This window comes from Phaseolus vulgaris, chromosome 9 (genome assembly GCF_051622355.1).
Source record: "Phaseolus vulgaris cultivar YP4 chromosome 9, ASM5162235v1, whole genome shotgun sequence".
In the NCBI taxonomy this organism is placed as follows: Eukaryota; Viridiplantae; Streptophyta; class Magnoliopsida; order Fabales; family Fabaceae; genus Phaseolus; species Phaseolus vulgaris.
The window spans coordinates 14,922,387-14,936,879 of NC_143506.1; the positions used below are offsets into that span (position 1 = coordinate 14,922,387).

The window sequence follows — 14,493 nt, forward strand, 5'->3', positions numbered from 1 at the left end:
TAAATAAATAGTCAACACAATGAACTGTAATTCATCTCTTTAATTAAAAAACTGAGAGATAAAAGATGTTGCGAAAATATTTGGTTCTCTTTCTTTTATAATATAATGTAATTTTTTTTAATTCAAGCTTTAGATTTTATGCGTACTTGCTATAAAAAAAATTATTAGAATAAATTACTAATTTTAATTTTTTTTAACAAACAAATTTTTAACATAAATTATATTATAATATTATAATTAACATTCTGATCAATAATTTTATATGAAATATTTTAATATCTTATCCCACATTAAACATAAATTTGTCACACAAAATTCTAATGATTTTATTTGAAGTATAAAATTTAAATTAAAAACGAAAACCAATATAAAATATAAGAAAAACAAATATATTTAATCTTAAAATAAATTTAGAAATGAGAAAATAACGAATAACGATATAAAATCATGAATTTCTCTACAATAATTCGTCAGACGTGAGACATTTTTTGAATTGTTGTCACATCTCTATCTCAACTATCTTTTGAAACTAATTAGTTAAAATGGTTGATGATTAAATTTTCACGGATTTCTAATATAATATTTTGTTCATCGGTAATACGTTCTTAAGTTCCAAACATTTTGTTGATTTCTAATATGTGGTTGGTAATTTTAATTTATATAGATTTAAATTTTTTTTCTTATAAACAATAAACATAAAAATTCGTTAGAACAAGTCTTAATGATTTGATTACTTACTACACTATTATACTTTAATACGATTAAATTGGTGATGTTAGGTTTCTCTTTCAAAACAAAAACAAAAATTATTAAATAATTTTAAATCACAATATTTATATTGATTTTCATATAACATGTAATGTTTTTAAAATTAGAAACTTAGATACGCATGGTATAAATTTTCTGAGACTATAAACAAACGATCCTATTCCTTGAGCATCAAAAAAATTATTGGAATAGTGGATTTTTCTTAATTTTATATTTCTTTTATCTTGTTTTTGTTCTTCACATCGACACTATGGCATTGTTAAACATCTCCTTCCTTGTTAAGCTTAAAGACGGAACGATGAAGCTGAAAAGGAAAGCCACGATAGCAGAAGAATAATAGGAGCAGCTATGATGAATTGAAATGTAGTGTAGACAGTGATGAATTGAAATGTAGTGTAGACAGAGATGAAACAACTTAGTTGAAATGAAGACGGTTATGCATAACCAACCTGGTATTCAGCAAAGCGCACAAAGAATTAAAAAAATGTTGAAAATCAGAGTAGAAGATAACACAACCAAGAAATACAAATTCCAAAGTGAAGAAGACGCTTATAAATCGATTGATACCACCAGTGAGGAGTCACCCTTGTCAACAACGAATGTCTTGGAAACTTTCTCTGCTAAGGTCACAACTTCCACCTTGTATGTTCCACTGAAGCCTCTGAAGCTGAATTGCCCTTGCGCATCAGCATAACCATGGCTGTGAGACAACCACTCTTGTTTGAGAGCAAGGAATCTTTTCCCAGCTTCATTGAGTTCCCCTTCTGCATCCACCAGGTGTGAATTTTCCCGGCTCATAAACAACTCCCAAAATCCCCAGAGCATTACACCATCTATTGCTGGGTGTGCCATAGTTTCCCGCAGCATAACTTCTAGATCATCAGCTCTGACATATTCATTGGTGGATGACACATCAAGCTCAGTAAACCATATTGGTATACCAAGAGTGCCCAATTTATCAAGGGCAGAACAAACAATAGGCCCCACAGGACTATCTATGTGACCTTGAATTCCTATTCCCCCAACTGGGGCACCTTGCTGCTGCAAATCAAGAATATGTTGAATGTACTTTTCTGGGGATGATCTGGTGTCACATCCATCTTCAACATGGTAGTCATTCACAAAAAGAGTAGCAGATGGATCTAGTTGGTGTGCAGTCTTGAACATGTTTGCCCTTATATCCTTACCCAGTCTATCCTGATAAAACGAACCATGCAACATTTCGTTGTTGACATCATAGTGTCTGAACTTACCCTTGTAGCGAGTCAACAAGTCATTCAGGCGGTTTTGGACAGCTTTCATCAAATCAGTTTTATTTAGTGATTTAATCCATTGCTGAACATTGCCGTCCACTTCCCAGAAGATACAATGGCCCCGAGTGTCTATCTTGTTTTTCTGACATAAGTCTAGCATTTCATCAGCATCCTTGTAATTCAGATTCCCTTGTTGTGGCTCAGTCCAATACCACTTCAACTCATTCCCAAAAACGGCCCAGTTAAAATGTTTCACAAAGAAGTCTACAAAATCTTCATTGTCAATATTGCTTCTACTGATGCACGTTCCTATGGGAAAATCATTTTGTATTTGTCTAACTCTCACCAAGGTTCCAAGATTTCCAATTGAATCCAAGCCAGAGAATTTTAGGGTAATATCACGCTTACGGATCTGCATGGAGGCAAGTGCGAAATAGTTGAAACGAGAAACGGGGGAAAACTACAAAGAATGCAAGCTGTGACTTGTTCTATAATGCATATAATGGAAAAGGATTAGGGATTATAGTCTGATCTTTTAAAAAAAAAAGCATTAGAGTCTAAACATATCAAGCTTCCTATAACATTTTTTTTTCTGCCGCGTATAGCATTTTATTTTGTCATAAAAGGGAATGATTTATGTCAGTTGGCAGATCATACAAAGACATAGCCATGGGAAAAAGGAAGTAGATAAGCATGCATTATGCTTCAATCTTACGGACAAGACAACATTGTAAAATTTCAAGAAATATTTCGGTCCCATTACAATCTATTAATCATTTTCTGAACATGTTTGAGTATGGAGACTAATGGCCACCAGGCACAGATATTTCCTGCACCAGAGAATTATCAGCAGATCATTTGAACTTGAGTTCTTATACCATTTTTTGCTTTCTACTTTTGGTACGGATGGGGCATGAATGCAAGACAAGTTGGATTTGATAAATTAAATGAAAACAAATGGATAGTAACATATGCTTTAGCTCTTGTAACTGTAAATATAGTCAATTTGATTTTAGTCCTCCAACTTTTTTTAATTCCAAAAAGAATCAATTAACTTTATACAATCCTATCACCATTTACTATTGGTCTGAGACATTAATCTAAACAAGTCATGTAACCTGCTTCAGAATGATCTCTATCGTGATAATTTTGATGTATATCATGTCACTGCTAAAAGATGAGGAACTATTCTTAAAATCTATGAAAACTAAAATCAATCATGTTTTTAGAATTATGACAAAGTGTAATCATATTTTCATGATTAAAAACATATTTAAGTCTAATAAGATATAAAATACTGATAGATTTTACCTTGTCTGTCTGCCTCCTCAAATATTTAAACCTCGCTTGTCTGTCAACAGCAAAAATTTGAAGTCCAGCAATCATTAAATCAACACCAGAAGCAGGACCTTGAATATAAACCATAACCTTAGATGCCTGCTTTTCAATTCTAAAAGACCCACAAATTTCGTGCCACCTGCCATCAGCAATCTCAACTTGTCCCCCATTGACCCACTGGTTATCAACACTAAGAGCAACATTAACATTCTGAGGCCCAGTTGATCCGGAACCGATCCTGACCCAAGCAGATACTTGATAAGTTAGAAAGAGTTTAAATTTATCAGTGATCATCTGAGCAGGACCCATCCATGTTTGTGTGCGATTGGTTACAAGGAGGTAGCGCCCACTCAAGGATTCATGAGGCCCAAGAGAGTCTCTTGCCATTGGTGGAATTATACGCGGTGAACCACTCTGAACGCTCAAAGTACAATTACCAAGTGGAAACCATCCATTGGTTCCATTGCCCAGATTACTGTTTTCAATTATGTTAACACCAAAAGCAGCAATCTGCAAAAGCAAAATTAATCTTAAGTGCTTAAAAAACATACATAGTTGATCATTCAACAAAACTGTACCAATATGCGTACAAACTATTGTCACATTTTTTATTTAAACAAGGAATGAGCGCAAAGAAATTCCAGCAATTACTGATTTGATATATGAAAGTAATTTACAGACAATAATTTGAAAGCCCAACCTCACAATCTGGTGGTGTTGAAGGTGGTGTTTTAGCTGCATGTTTTATAACCAAAGTATTGACAAGAATGTCAGTGCCTGGAGGGGGGCCTTCTAAATAAACTACTACTTTTGATGGGGAACCATTTAGAAGGAATTTTCCCTGCATTTGAACCCAATCTTTATCTGTTGCCTGCACACTTTAAATACAAATAACTTTTAATCCAATTATAGAAGCATTCTGATATCAATCATTGATCAAATAATAGTGCACCAAATTCGTTTCTTATTTTTGTGATTAAAATAATAAGCCTATGAGAAACGATGCAATAAAGCATTAAGATGGAAACTAACTTGGCAATGCCTATATACTGCTCCCGAAGATCTGGTGCTTGAACCCACAAAGTAGCCCTTACATCAGAAGTGGTGACATTGTTCCCAAATATCCGAACTAATACAGTAACCTCGTAGGCAAGCTTGCGCTGCACTCTTCCAGTAATCTCCTGCTGAATCCCGTTCCAGCTTTGGGTACGATCTGTTGCAGATGCAAAGAATTTACCAGACTTCGGAAGAATTTTCCCATCTTCCATGGAGTCATGTAAGGCAATCTTGCAGCCTCTTCCAGACCAATTATTCAGGCCATCATCAAACTGGGGATTTATTATGATGTCTTCATCTTCGGTGGACTCGCACCCCTTGTTTATTATCTTCTGAAATAAGGGGAAAACGCATCACATGTTAGTGTTTGTGAAAATATAAAGATTTCATGAAACAAAAAAGAAATGAAATGGCACATCACACTTGTTGCAATTTTGGTCTAGCATTTGAAAAGGTGGAACCACAGCAAGTATGAGCTTAATGCGAAATACATTAGATTTTACCAAGATGTAGAATTCACAAACATCTAACAGTATTAAATTCATTATTACTGTATGTTCATAATCATTTGGACTGGAGCAGGTAATGATGTTCACTGATTTTATAAGCAAACAAGGGGTTTAGCCAAAAAAAAGTCATGATTTAATAAAATATTAGTAGTGTGGCTCCCACCAGGACCAGATATGTTTCCCTCCATTTTCTGCCAGAGAAAACATAAAAAAAAACAGTTGGAAACTTGAAGATCAACTTAGGCATGGTGTTTTATGAATTGTTTGATTGTTTGGCACTCACCAGTCAGGTTATTTTGTAGGTGAATAGGTTTTTTTTATATATGAAAGAAGAGTAACATTATATTAACAAGGAAAATAGTTAGGAAGTACTTTAGTTCTAGATGAACCATATTCTATTATTTGCTATAACTTCCTATTCACACACCTTAACATTTCAATTTGGTAAATACAGGGCTCTTCTTGTTAACAAATGTAAAAGAAAAAGCAACAGAATAATATGAAAACATGCTGAATAAGGAGAAGTAAAAGTGCATGCCTCAGAGTGGTTTCCTTCATTGATCTTCGGTAAGTTTTCCATGGCTTCTTCAGACTTCTAACCCAATAAAAAACCAACCAGAAGACCTTCAATTAGGAAACAATTTTGACTCACTAAGAAGTAGGAGCGAAAGTTGGAGACTCTGCTTGTGAAGGCAAAGGGCCATAACCTCTTCCATATATATATACACACACAAAGTGAGTGAGGAAATTTGAGAGTGAAGGCTACGAAAAAGTGTGGGGCCAAGCAGCCAAACTCATAAACGAGAACCCCATTGTGGGAATGCCGTTAGCTTTCGTCTGAAATGAAATACATAACTGATTGTTATTAAATATCCTCTAAAGTAATCCCAAAAAAGAAAACAGAGTGAAGGAGTTGGCTTTCTGTTTTTGCTTATATTTTTCATTCCCTGTTGCTTTGTCCTGCAGATAACCAATGCTTGAATTGGAATGGAAGCCTAAGGCGCCTAGGTCGAGGAACAGCGCTTTTCTTCCTTAATTTAACATTACCACTCATTCATTCGCACCACACTTCAAGGTTTTGCCACAGTTTGGTGGACATAGCTGTTCCCATACACTATCAATTTCTTCCTAAGACTACTAATCTATGAGGTTCGGACACTTCTCTTAAATGACATATTTGTATCGGGCACACGTACACACTAGTATGATACTTATAAGTGAAGTGTTCAATTCAAAAAGTATTTGTTAGATTTTTGAAAATTCTAGCATGGTTCTATAACACAATTTTAAAAGATATAAATACAATAATTTTCTAAAAACTCAAATTTATTGTATAAATTTTTATTATGATTATAAAAATAAGAAATAAATTATTTAAATCAGTCATAAAAATATTTTGTCTGCTCCCAAAAGAATCTAAAACATACTTTTGCACATAAATATTTATTTTCAATTTATATAATTCAAAATTATATAATATATAAATTTGTGTCTATGTGTCCTACATTTTAGAAATTATACATATCTGTACTAACATAAACTCCTTTTGTTATTCTATTGTACTTGCTACTAACATAAACTCCTTATGTTATTCTATCGTACTTGTGTGTGTTTTCTTTTACAGAAAGCATTTACTTTTTCTATCTTTAATATAATTTGATGAGATAGGTTATTTATTACGCTGTTAATAATAATACTTAACAAAAAGGTTTAACATATGTATTATCTTAACGTATATGATAATATTATATTTTTTTGTTTGTTAAAAGTTAGACGATATGTGTATATTTATTTCTCCACAATTTTTTTATAGAAGAGAAAAAACATAAGCTAATTTATAAGAGGTTTTTCATATAATTTATTTCAAAAATATATATATTTTGTTCGTAAAATATAGTTTTAACTTAACATAAATTTAATTAAAAATTTGTCAATTATTATGTATGTTTTATACATACATATTCTGGATTGGAATAACCATTATTTAAAAAAAGTTGAAAGAATATTATTTTAAAATGGGAAAAATAATACATAAATGATGACTATCAGATAAGATTCTCATGTAAGGGAAGCATATCAAATTATCATTCTCTTTTGAACTTGCAAGCAACAAATATGTAATGGTGCAACGTTGCCAAAATATCCAAATGAGATGTTGGAGATCATGAGATAAGGGAAAATGAATTGTTCAATTTGAGTTTATGTTTATCTATCGTGATCTAATGTGATATATTAAAAAAGATTCCTTGTAAGTGAGGTGAACCATTGTGCTTGCAGGGGTTCTTCCTTCTTGAAACTTGCAGTTTTAGCAACTAAGATGATTGGATTGGATTAACAAAACTCATTTTCGTTTTTGATTCTACTATATACTTATTAGAATGGAAGACATTGAAGAAGAAAGAAATCAAAGTTGGCATCATTGAGGAGGAGAAACAATAATAAAGTGTTTTTTCTTTCAAAATTCTAGTTAAAGAAGTCATTATTGAAAATGATGTTGGACATTCAGTGTAAACATGGTTTCTGCAGGGATGCTTACCTTCTTCTCTCACTTCCATAGATTTTCGTATTTCCAAAATATTCTCTCTGTAATATTCCAGATTCCAGATTACATAATCCGGAAGTCATTTTTTAAATTTGTAATTAGCTTCCAGATTATATAATCCAGAAGTCTTTTTTTCAGATGCATGATTACTTTATGGATTACATAATTCAAAAGTCTTTTTTAACTTTCGGATTATGTAATCCGGAAGTCTTTTTCCAAATGCGTTTCCAGATTACACATAATCCAGAAGTTATTCTATGGGTGAGGCACAAGAAGAATAAAAATGTATTTTCATATTGTGTATGAAGGTGCCAGAAGAAGATATGGAGGTACAGGAAGAAACAGTCTTTCTGCAGACTGTGGTCAAAGCGGCCGGAGACAACATAAATTAGGAAATTTCTTCCAACACCTTCATACTTTGTTTCTGCACCTCATATTTCTTAGAGTACTAAAATTATTGTGTGTATTCTATTGATTTTTTTTTCCAATTTCACAATGTATTATGAAGACTTTCATAATCAAAGAATCTGAAAGTTGATGTTTAGAGTTTTTTCAATTCTAAATATAAAATTTGTATTTTTATAATCTAAAATATAATATAAAATTTATATTCTAAATTATGTAATTTAAAATATCATATATTTCATTCTGAATTATATAATTTATAATTTAATATAAATTTTATATTTTAGATTGTAAAATCTATAATACAATATAAATTTTATATTTCAGATTAACATGTATTTTGTATACTAAGCTTTAATGCATTTGTAGATGTTTATGTCTTTGTAGAAATATCTTGTACATATTTATATGCTTTTGAATATTTGGATTGACATATTTTTTATCATTTTCATCTTCTTCTTGGCTTACAGGAACGTATCGTGCCACCCCAAGAACCTCAAGCACATCCTTCGCATGCAGTCTTTTATAATCTCCTCGAACACCACGACATCTTCAATAATATATAATGATAACACCTGACTAATGCAGTATAAAACCGTTGTTTTCAAGTACACCCTCTCAAACATTCCATGTCTCACTAGGTTAACCGTTCTGTCAATAACCGCCGCTCCATCAGAAACCGCTTGTGGTGTATGGACAAAGTGAATAAGAGAAAATAAGAGGGGTGCTTCAAGGTTTTTTTTTTTAAATTAAGAGTCAAGTAGTAAATTCACCAACTCATGGAACTGTGGAAAGAAAATATGAAGGTGCAGAAAAAAACTGGCCCATAAATTATGCGTACTCCTTTCGTGGACTTTGAAATATAGAGGTTACATTGTTTTTTTGGCAATTGCTTCCTGACAATTTCTTCCTACACCGTATCAATTTCAGCATGCACCCAATCAGTTCTAGAAAATGATAAAAATATCTTTTCTAAATGACGAAAATAACCTTACACAAAATGGGAAAAATTATTTTTGAAACTTTTATCTGAAATATTTTGGATTTCAATTTTCGGAACATATTTTTCAATTCTGAAATTTTTTATTCAGAATGTGCTTTTAGTTTTGTGTTCAAAATTTCTTTTCCAGAATATATTTTTTTATTTCTCAATTATAGTTATTATTTTGAATTTTTTAATTTGAAATAAGTGTAATTTTGAAAATTTAAAAAATTGATATGGGAGAGGTTAAAATTGATATAGTGCAGAAGGGTAATTTTGGAAATTTAAAAAATTGATATGGTGCAGGAAGAATTTGCCTTGCTTCCTGCACCATATCATTGCACCCAATCACAGGGGAAATACCGAAAATACCCTTAAGAAAATGGGGTACATATAAAATTACATTCTGGACCCCCTTTTCCGGAACACAATAATCTCTTCTGGATAATTTTTTCCGTAATGTATTATTTTCAGTTTTGGATTTTTTTACCTGGAATGGAATTTTGATTTTTTTTCCGGATTTTTATATCCGAAACACAAAAACCTCTTCTGGATTTTTTTTTTCCGGAATGCATTATTTTCAATTCAGAATTTTTATTTCCGGAATAAAGAGTATTTTCGGGATTTTTGAAATTATGTTGGGTGCAGGTTCAAAAGTGTTGGGTGCAGGGAGCATTTGCCTGTTTTTTTTCTCTTTTTTTTTCTGAGGGACATGGACTAATAGGCCCAAGCCAGTAATTGAGATTAAAAAGTTGATAATTTAAAGTGGATAAATGTTCGCTTATGGTTTAGAATTTAGAGTTTAGGGTTTAAAGTTTATTTTTTTTATATTGAATTATAATTTATAACACTCCTTTACTATAATATGTATTATGGATTGTAAAATATCTTTTGGATTAAACAATTTGAAATACATTTTAAAATTACATTTCAGATTTTACAATCTAGAAAGTAATTTTAAATTTTACAATCAGACATACATATTATAGTAAGAAGATGTTATGATTATACAATCTAAAAGCTATTACCAAAACACCTTCTAAATTGTGTAATCTATAATAAATTTTTCAAGAAAAAAAAATATTCTGAATATTAGATTGGATCCAAAAATATCTTTTGGAATATAAAATTATAAAATATTTTGAAATTATAAAATACAGAAGTATTTTTTTAAGGACGGTTCTCTAACCTATGAAATGTCCGGAGAACTATATGGAAGTCCAGGAAGAAACAACATTTAAAGTGTGAATGCATTTTGGTTCTCGTCTACGTAGGTTATCCTCAAAATCCGACATGATATGATACAAATTAACATAAACAATTTTTTAAAATAAAATAATAATATTTGATTGTGAAGTGAATGTTGGTATCTGTTAAGAATGTCTACCTATTATTGTTGTTTGTATACCTTAACACACTTTCTTAACACAATTTCAACAATTAACATTTAAAAAAATTATTATTTTATTATAATATAATATTTTATTCCAAATAATTCTACTCTTACATTTTTCTACCTCATATGTTTCTGTTCTAGACAGGCTAATTGGAGACCTAAACCCAGAACATTCAAGGTAGTCAAGAACAAGTGTGCTCTTAACCTAATTTGTGATCTGTCTATATGTGAGGTTTTATCTAGTATATATAGAGTAAGTCTTAACCCTTTGTCTGCCGTTTTTTACTGCATGGTTAATGTTAATTAATCCACATCCTCATCCTATACTATTTTCTTTACATTATTCATTTACATCAGCCTCTTACCTAAATGAGAAAAGGTCGACCCAAGGCCCATAACCCAACATGCCCCCAGCCTTATGCACAGGCAAATAAGACTACTATTAACTTAAAATTGTACTTAATCACCAAGTTGGACTACACACGTAATAATTAGATCGACGTCCTTCCTTAATCGCCAAGAGTCGGCCCAAGACCATAACCCAACCGTTTCAAAATAAGGTATACATTTAACAGGTTAAAAAATTTAAGAAAAAATTCACAGAATTAGAATTTAATAATAAAGATATATAATTAACTAAATAAAAAAATATTAAACCTCTCATTAATATTTTACTCTAAATTGTAAGTCTTTTTTTTTTTGCAGAGATCAGATATTGATATGAATTAATCATATATATATATGCTTCTTCTTTTTTCTGAAAGAAATCCTTCTTAAGAAATATTCAAATAAATCTTGTGACAATTTATATATGAAATTAGACCCACTTTATTTTTTATACTCACAATTTTTTTTTAAAAAGTCAATGTAATGATGGTTGTTCCACATAATAAATACGTATATGGATAATACATAATTAATCTATATATTTCTTATAATATTGTAATTACTATAAGATCCAAGGATAGATGTAACAAAGTTCACATTTTGAACTGGTAATATTTTAAATCCATGGTATGAGGAGTGTTACATCTACTTCAACTTATTTTTTATCTAATTTGTTTGCAAACAGATATTTACAATACCATTTTCAATCAACAGTTATATGCAGTATATTTATCCAACTTATTTTTTATAATCAAAAGTTAAAGTTCGTGTATGAGTACAAATGTCTCCACAAAGTGAAAATAATATATTTAATTTCAATGTCTAATCGAAATCTTTCCAATAATTACCACCACCACCCAACCCCAAGGTTGATTGTGAAATGATCACCAAAGACTAAACATTTATTATCGTAATAAAATTGTTATATAATCAAATACAAAATTATAATTAATGAAAACTTCATTTTAAAAATTCTCTTTTTACATTTAGTGTCAAATCATTTAACTTTCCTATAAATTAACACACATTTTATTAATTCAATTAACTTACCCTGAATAAAATAAATACAAAATAACAATCTTATAAGAATAAGTTACATCTTTTCAAAATATTTTTTCAGCAATCATTCCATCCAAAATTTTATTTATACCAAATTAAATTTAACTAAACTTTTTGGGTAGATTATTGGCAATCAGAATTTAATTAGAAAGAAATTCTGTACATAAATAGTAAACTGATCTAATGTAGTAAATAAAGTTGATACAAATTTATTTTTTATTATTTTATTTTAAAAAGTGATATATATTTGATAGAAAGTTCCAGCTTTGGAAGTTTGCTACAGAGTACACACGTGCCCAAAATAGCATCATCTATCAAATAACATACAGGAATTAACGAAATTAAAAATATTATTTGTCCGTTGTATTAGACAAAAGGATGGAAAGAGAAGAAAGGCTAACAAACTCAAACATTTTTTTTAAAAGATCAGTCGCCTACTTATATCGGATACCTAGTATGATACTATGATATCTATTGGTAAAGTATTAAATTTAAAAAATATTTATTAAATTTTTGATAAATTTAATATGATTTTAATACAATTTTAAAAAGTAAAAATATATTAATTTTTTAAAAATTTAAATTTATTATATAAATTTTATTATAATTATAATTAAGAAACAAATTTTGTGTTAACAAATCATAAAAAAATTATTTAAAAAATAATATAAAACTTACTAAAATAATATAATAGTTATGTATATAAATCTTTATTATCAATTTATAATTATATATATTCGTGTTTAGATATCATATTTATGTGTAATAAGTGTCTCTTTTAGATAGATACCAACTCTTACAGTAACAAAGTCACAGCCACGTGGAAACTGTACACCTCATCATCGTCATCATAAATCCACAGATATTTTTATGTTACTTATCATTGACTCAACCTCTGTTAAAAATAGGAAAACCGCATGCCCCTTTTACCCCGCACCACACCAACCTTATTATATATTCACTATCACTCACCCCCAACAAACAAACACAAACCAAATCACATGATACCAAACGTTCAAATACACCTCTGGGACTCCGCCGCCGCAGACGGAGGACCACTCTCCCCGTTCTCTCCCAATGCGCCCGACACCGCCTCCTTCTCCACCGATCATTTCCTGATGTTTCAGTTCAAGGTACTCACCTGTCCACGTGCCAGGTCCCACGACTGGACCGAGTGTCCCTACGCCCACCCCGCCGAGAAGGCTCGCCGCCGGGACCCCCGCAAGTTCCTCTACTCCGCCACGGCCTGCCCTGATTACCGGAAGGGGAACTGCAAGAGGGGTGACACGTGTCAGTTCGCGCATGGCGTCTTCGAGTGCTGGCTCCACCCTTCTCGCTACAGAACCCACCTCTGTAAAGACGGGACTAATTGCCGCCGCAGAGTTTGCTTCTTCGCTCACACCAACGACCAGCTCCGCCTCGTACCCGAATCGTCCTCTCTTTCCTCTCCCACTTCCGTTATGAACTCTTCCTTCTTCGATTCTCCGCCCTCTTCTCCTTACGTACACAACATACAAGAGATAGTTAGCTCAATGCGGAGTGTTCAACTGGACGATGGGCTTTTTTCGGGTTTGACCCGGTGCGTGTTCGGGTCGCCACGTGGCGGTATTTTAAGTGGCAATGCGTGTGAGGAAGAAGAGGCTGCTATGGAGAGAGTGGAATCTGGGAGAGATATTAGGGCGAGAATCTACGCCAAGCTTAGCAGGGATAATTCCATTGGAGGTTCTGCTCCTCACATTGGATTTGGTGGCCTTTGATTTCTCTCTCTACTGTTAAGTTGCATAATGCAATGTCAAATAAAATAGAATTTTATGTACATAGTTGATGAGTTCAGAAAATACTACTGTGTGTCTCTGCTTTCTACTTCCTTCTCTCACCTATGTCTGAGGAATGCCAGAAATCTGAAGATTCAACACTACTGTCCTTTTTTTTATCTGCCAAGTCATGTAACGCATGTTGGATTCCCTGCTTCCAAGTGAAAATTCGATTAACTTCACACCCAAATTCTCCTCTCATTTCACCACATGCAATTGCTCCATTGTCTCTAGACTACTTCTGTATGATAACTCGTTGTGAAGCTTAAATTCTTCAAGCACCTCTTTCTGGCCTCTGCTGTATATTATTTTAATGCTCTTCATTTTCTCTGATTTTGGATCATTTCAATTCTGATTATGTTTGCATAAAAGTTAGGAAAGTTATTTTATAAATTTCGACGTACTGTATTAAATTCTAATGCATACGACGATGAAGGAAGAATTTGTTCTTTCCTCGGTAATTTTTTAGTCTCCCAATTCCAACCACGGAGATGGTATAATAACATTACATGAAATACATCCCTTTAAAAATGTACTGGAAGAGTTTATGGATTTTTTCATGAAAAAATAAGAGAAAATAATAAATAAAAAAAAGAAAAAAAATAAATATATATATATATATATATATTAATAAATAAATTTTACATTTAACTCAACTTTATATGTGATTTGATATTGATCCGATTGTGGGTAATGTTATAGAATTAATAAACTCGTTAGAATATTTAGATAACTCTAATATCATATTAAGAAGTGAATATTAAATCTAATTTATTTTTATAAAATTAATTTATAAGGTTACACTTACTTATATATTATTATGAAGGTGATATCCAACAATTAATATATATTTTTATAATATTAAAAGTAAAAAAAATAATTAAGATAATCTAATTAAATGATCTAGTGATGATCAAACAGGTTAGATAATATAGTGTTAATTAAATAAATTAGATGATCTAGCATTAAAAAAATACATAAAGA

At 31.4% G+C, this 14,493-nt stretch overlaps 2 protein-coding genes across 3 annotated transcripts; one reads left to right on the forward strand and one right to left on the reverse strand.

The window, feature by feature from the left end:
• Positions 1–1,093: 1,093 nt before the first annotated feature.
• On the reverse strand, positions 1,094–5,763 carry LOC137821766 (endo-1,4-beta-xylanase 1). Of its 2 annotated transcripts, none has more exons than XM_068626513.2 (5): positions 5,463–5,763; positions 4,392–4,747; positions 4,060–4,237; positions 3,333–3,869; positions 1,094–2,433 (listed from the first exon to the last, which is right to left on the reverse strand). In XM_068626513.2, exons 1-5 carry the CDS (start codon positions 5,502–5,504, stop codon positions 1,318–1,320), a joined length of 2,229 nt encoding a protein of 742 aa, XP_068482614.1. In that variant the 5' UTR covers positions 5,505–5,763; the 3' UTR covers positions 1,094–1,317. The 2 variants fall into 2 exon arrangements, with proteins under 2 accessions (XP_068482614.1, XP_068482615.1); XM_068626514.2 differs by lacking the exon at positions 5,463–5,763 and adding an exon at positions 4,839–4,976.
• A 6,835-nt stretch (positions 5,764–12,598) lies between these two features.
• LOC137820686 (zinc finger CCCH domain-containing protein 23) lies at positions 12,599–13,803 on the forward strand. Its single transcript, XM_068624870.2, has one exon. It carries the CDS (start codon positions 12,613–12,615, stop codon positions 13,450–13,452), a length of 840 nt encoding a protein of 279 aa, XP_068480971.1. The 5' UTR covers positions 12,599–12,612; the 3' UTR covers positions 13,453–13,803.
• Positions 13,804–14,493: the final 690 nt, after the last annotated feature.

Coding starts and splice junctions, on each gene's coding strand:
- LOC137821766 (XM_068626513.2), bottom strand. CDS start 5,504: ATGGAAAACTTACCGAAGATCAATGAAGGAAACCACTCTGAG. Junction 4,748..5,462: donor ATGAAGGAAACCACTCTGAG/GCATGCACTTTT, acceptor CCCTTATTTCAG/AAGATAATAAACAAGGGGTG. Junction 2,434..3,332: donor TGAGGAGGCAGACAGACAAG/GTAAAATCTATC, acceptor GCCTCCATGCAG/ATCCGTAAGCGTGATATTAC.
- LOC137820686 (XM_068624870.2), top strand. CDS start 12,613: ATGCCCCTTTTACCCCGCACCACACCAACCTTATTATATATTCACTAT.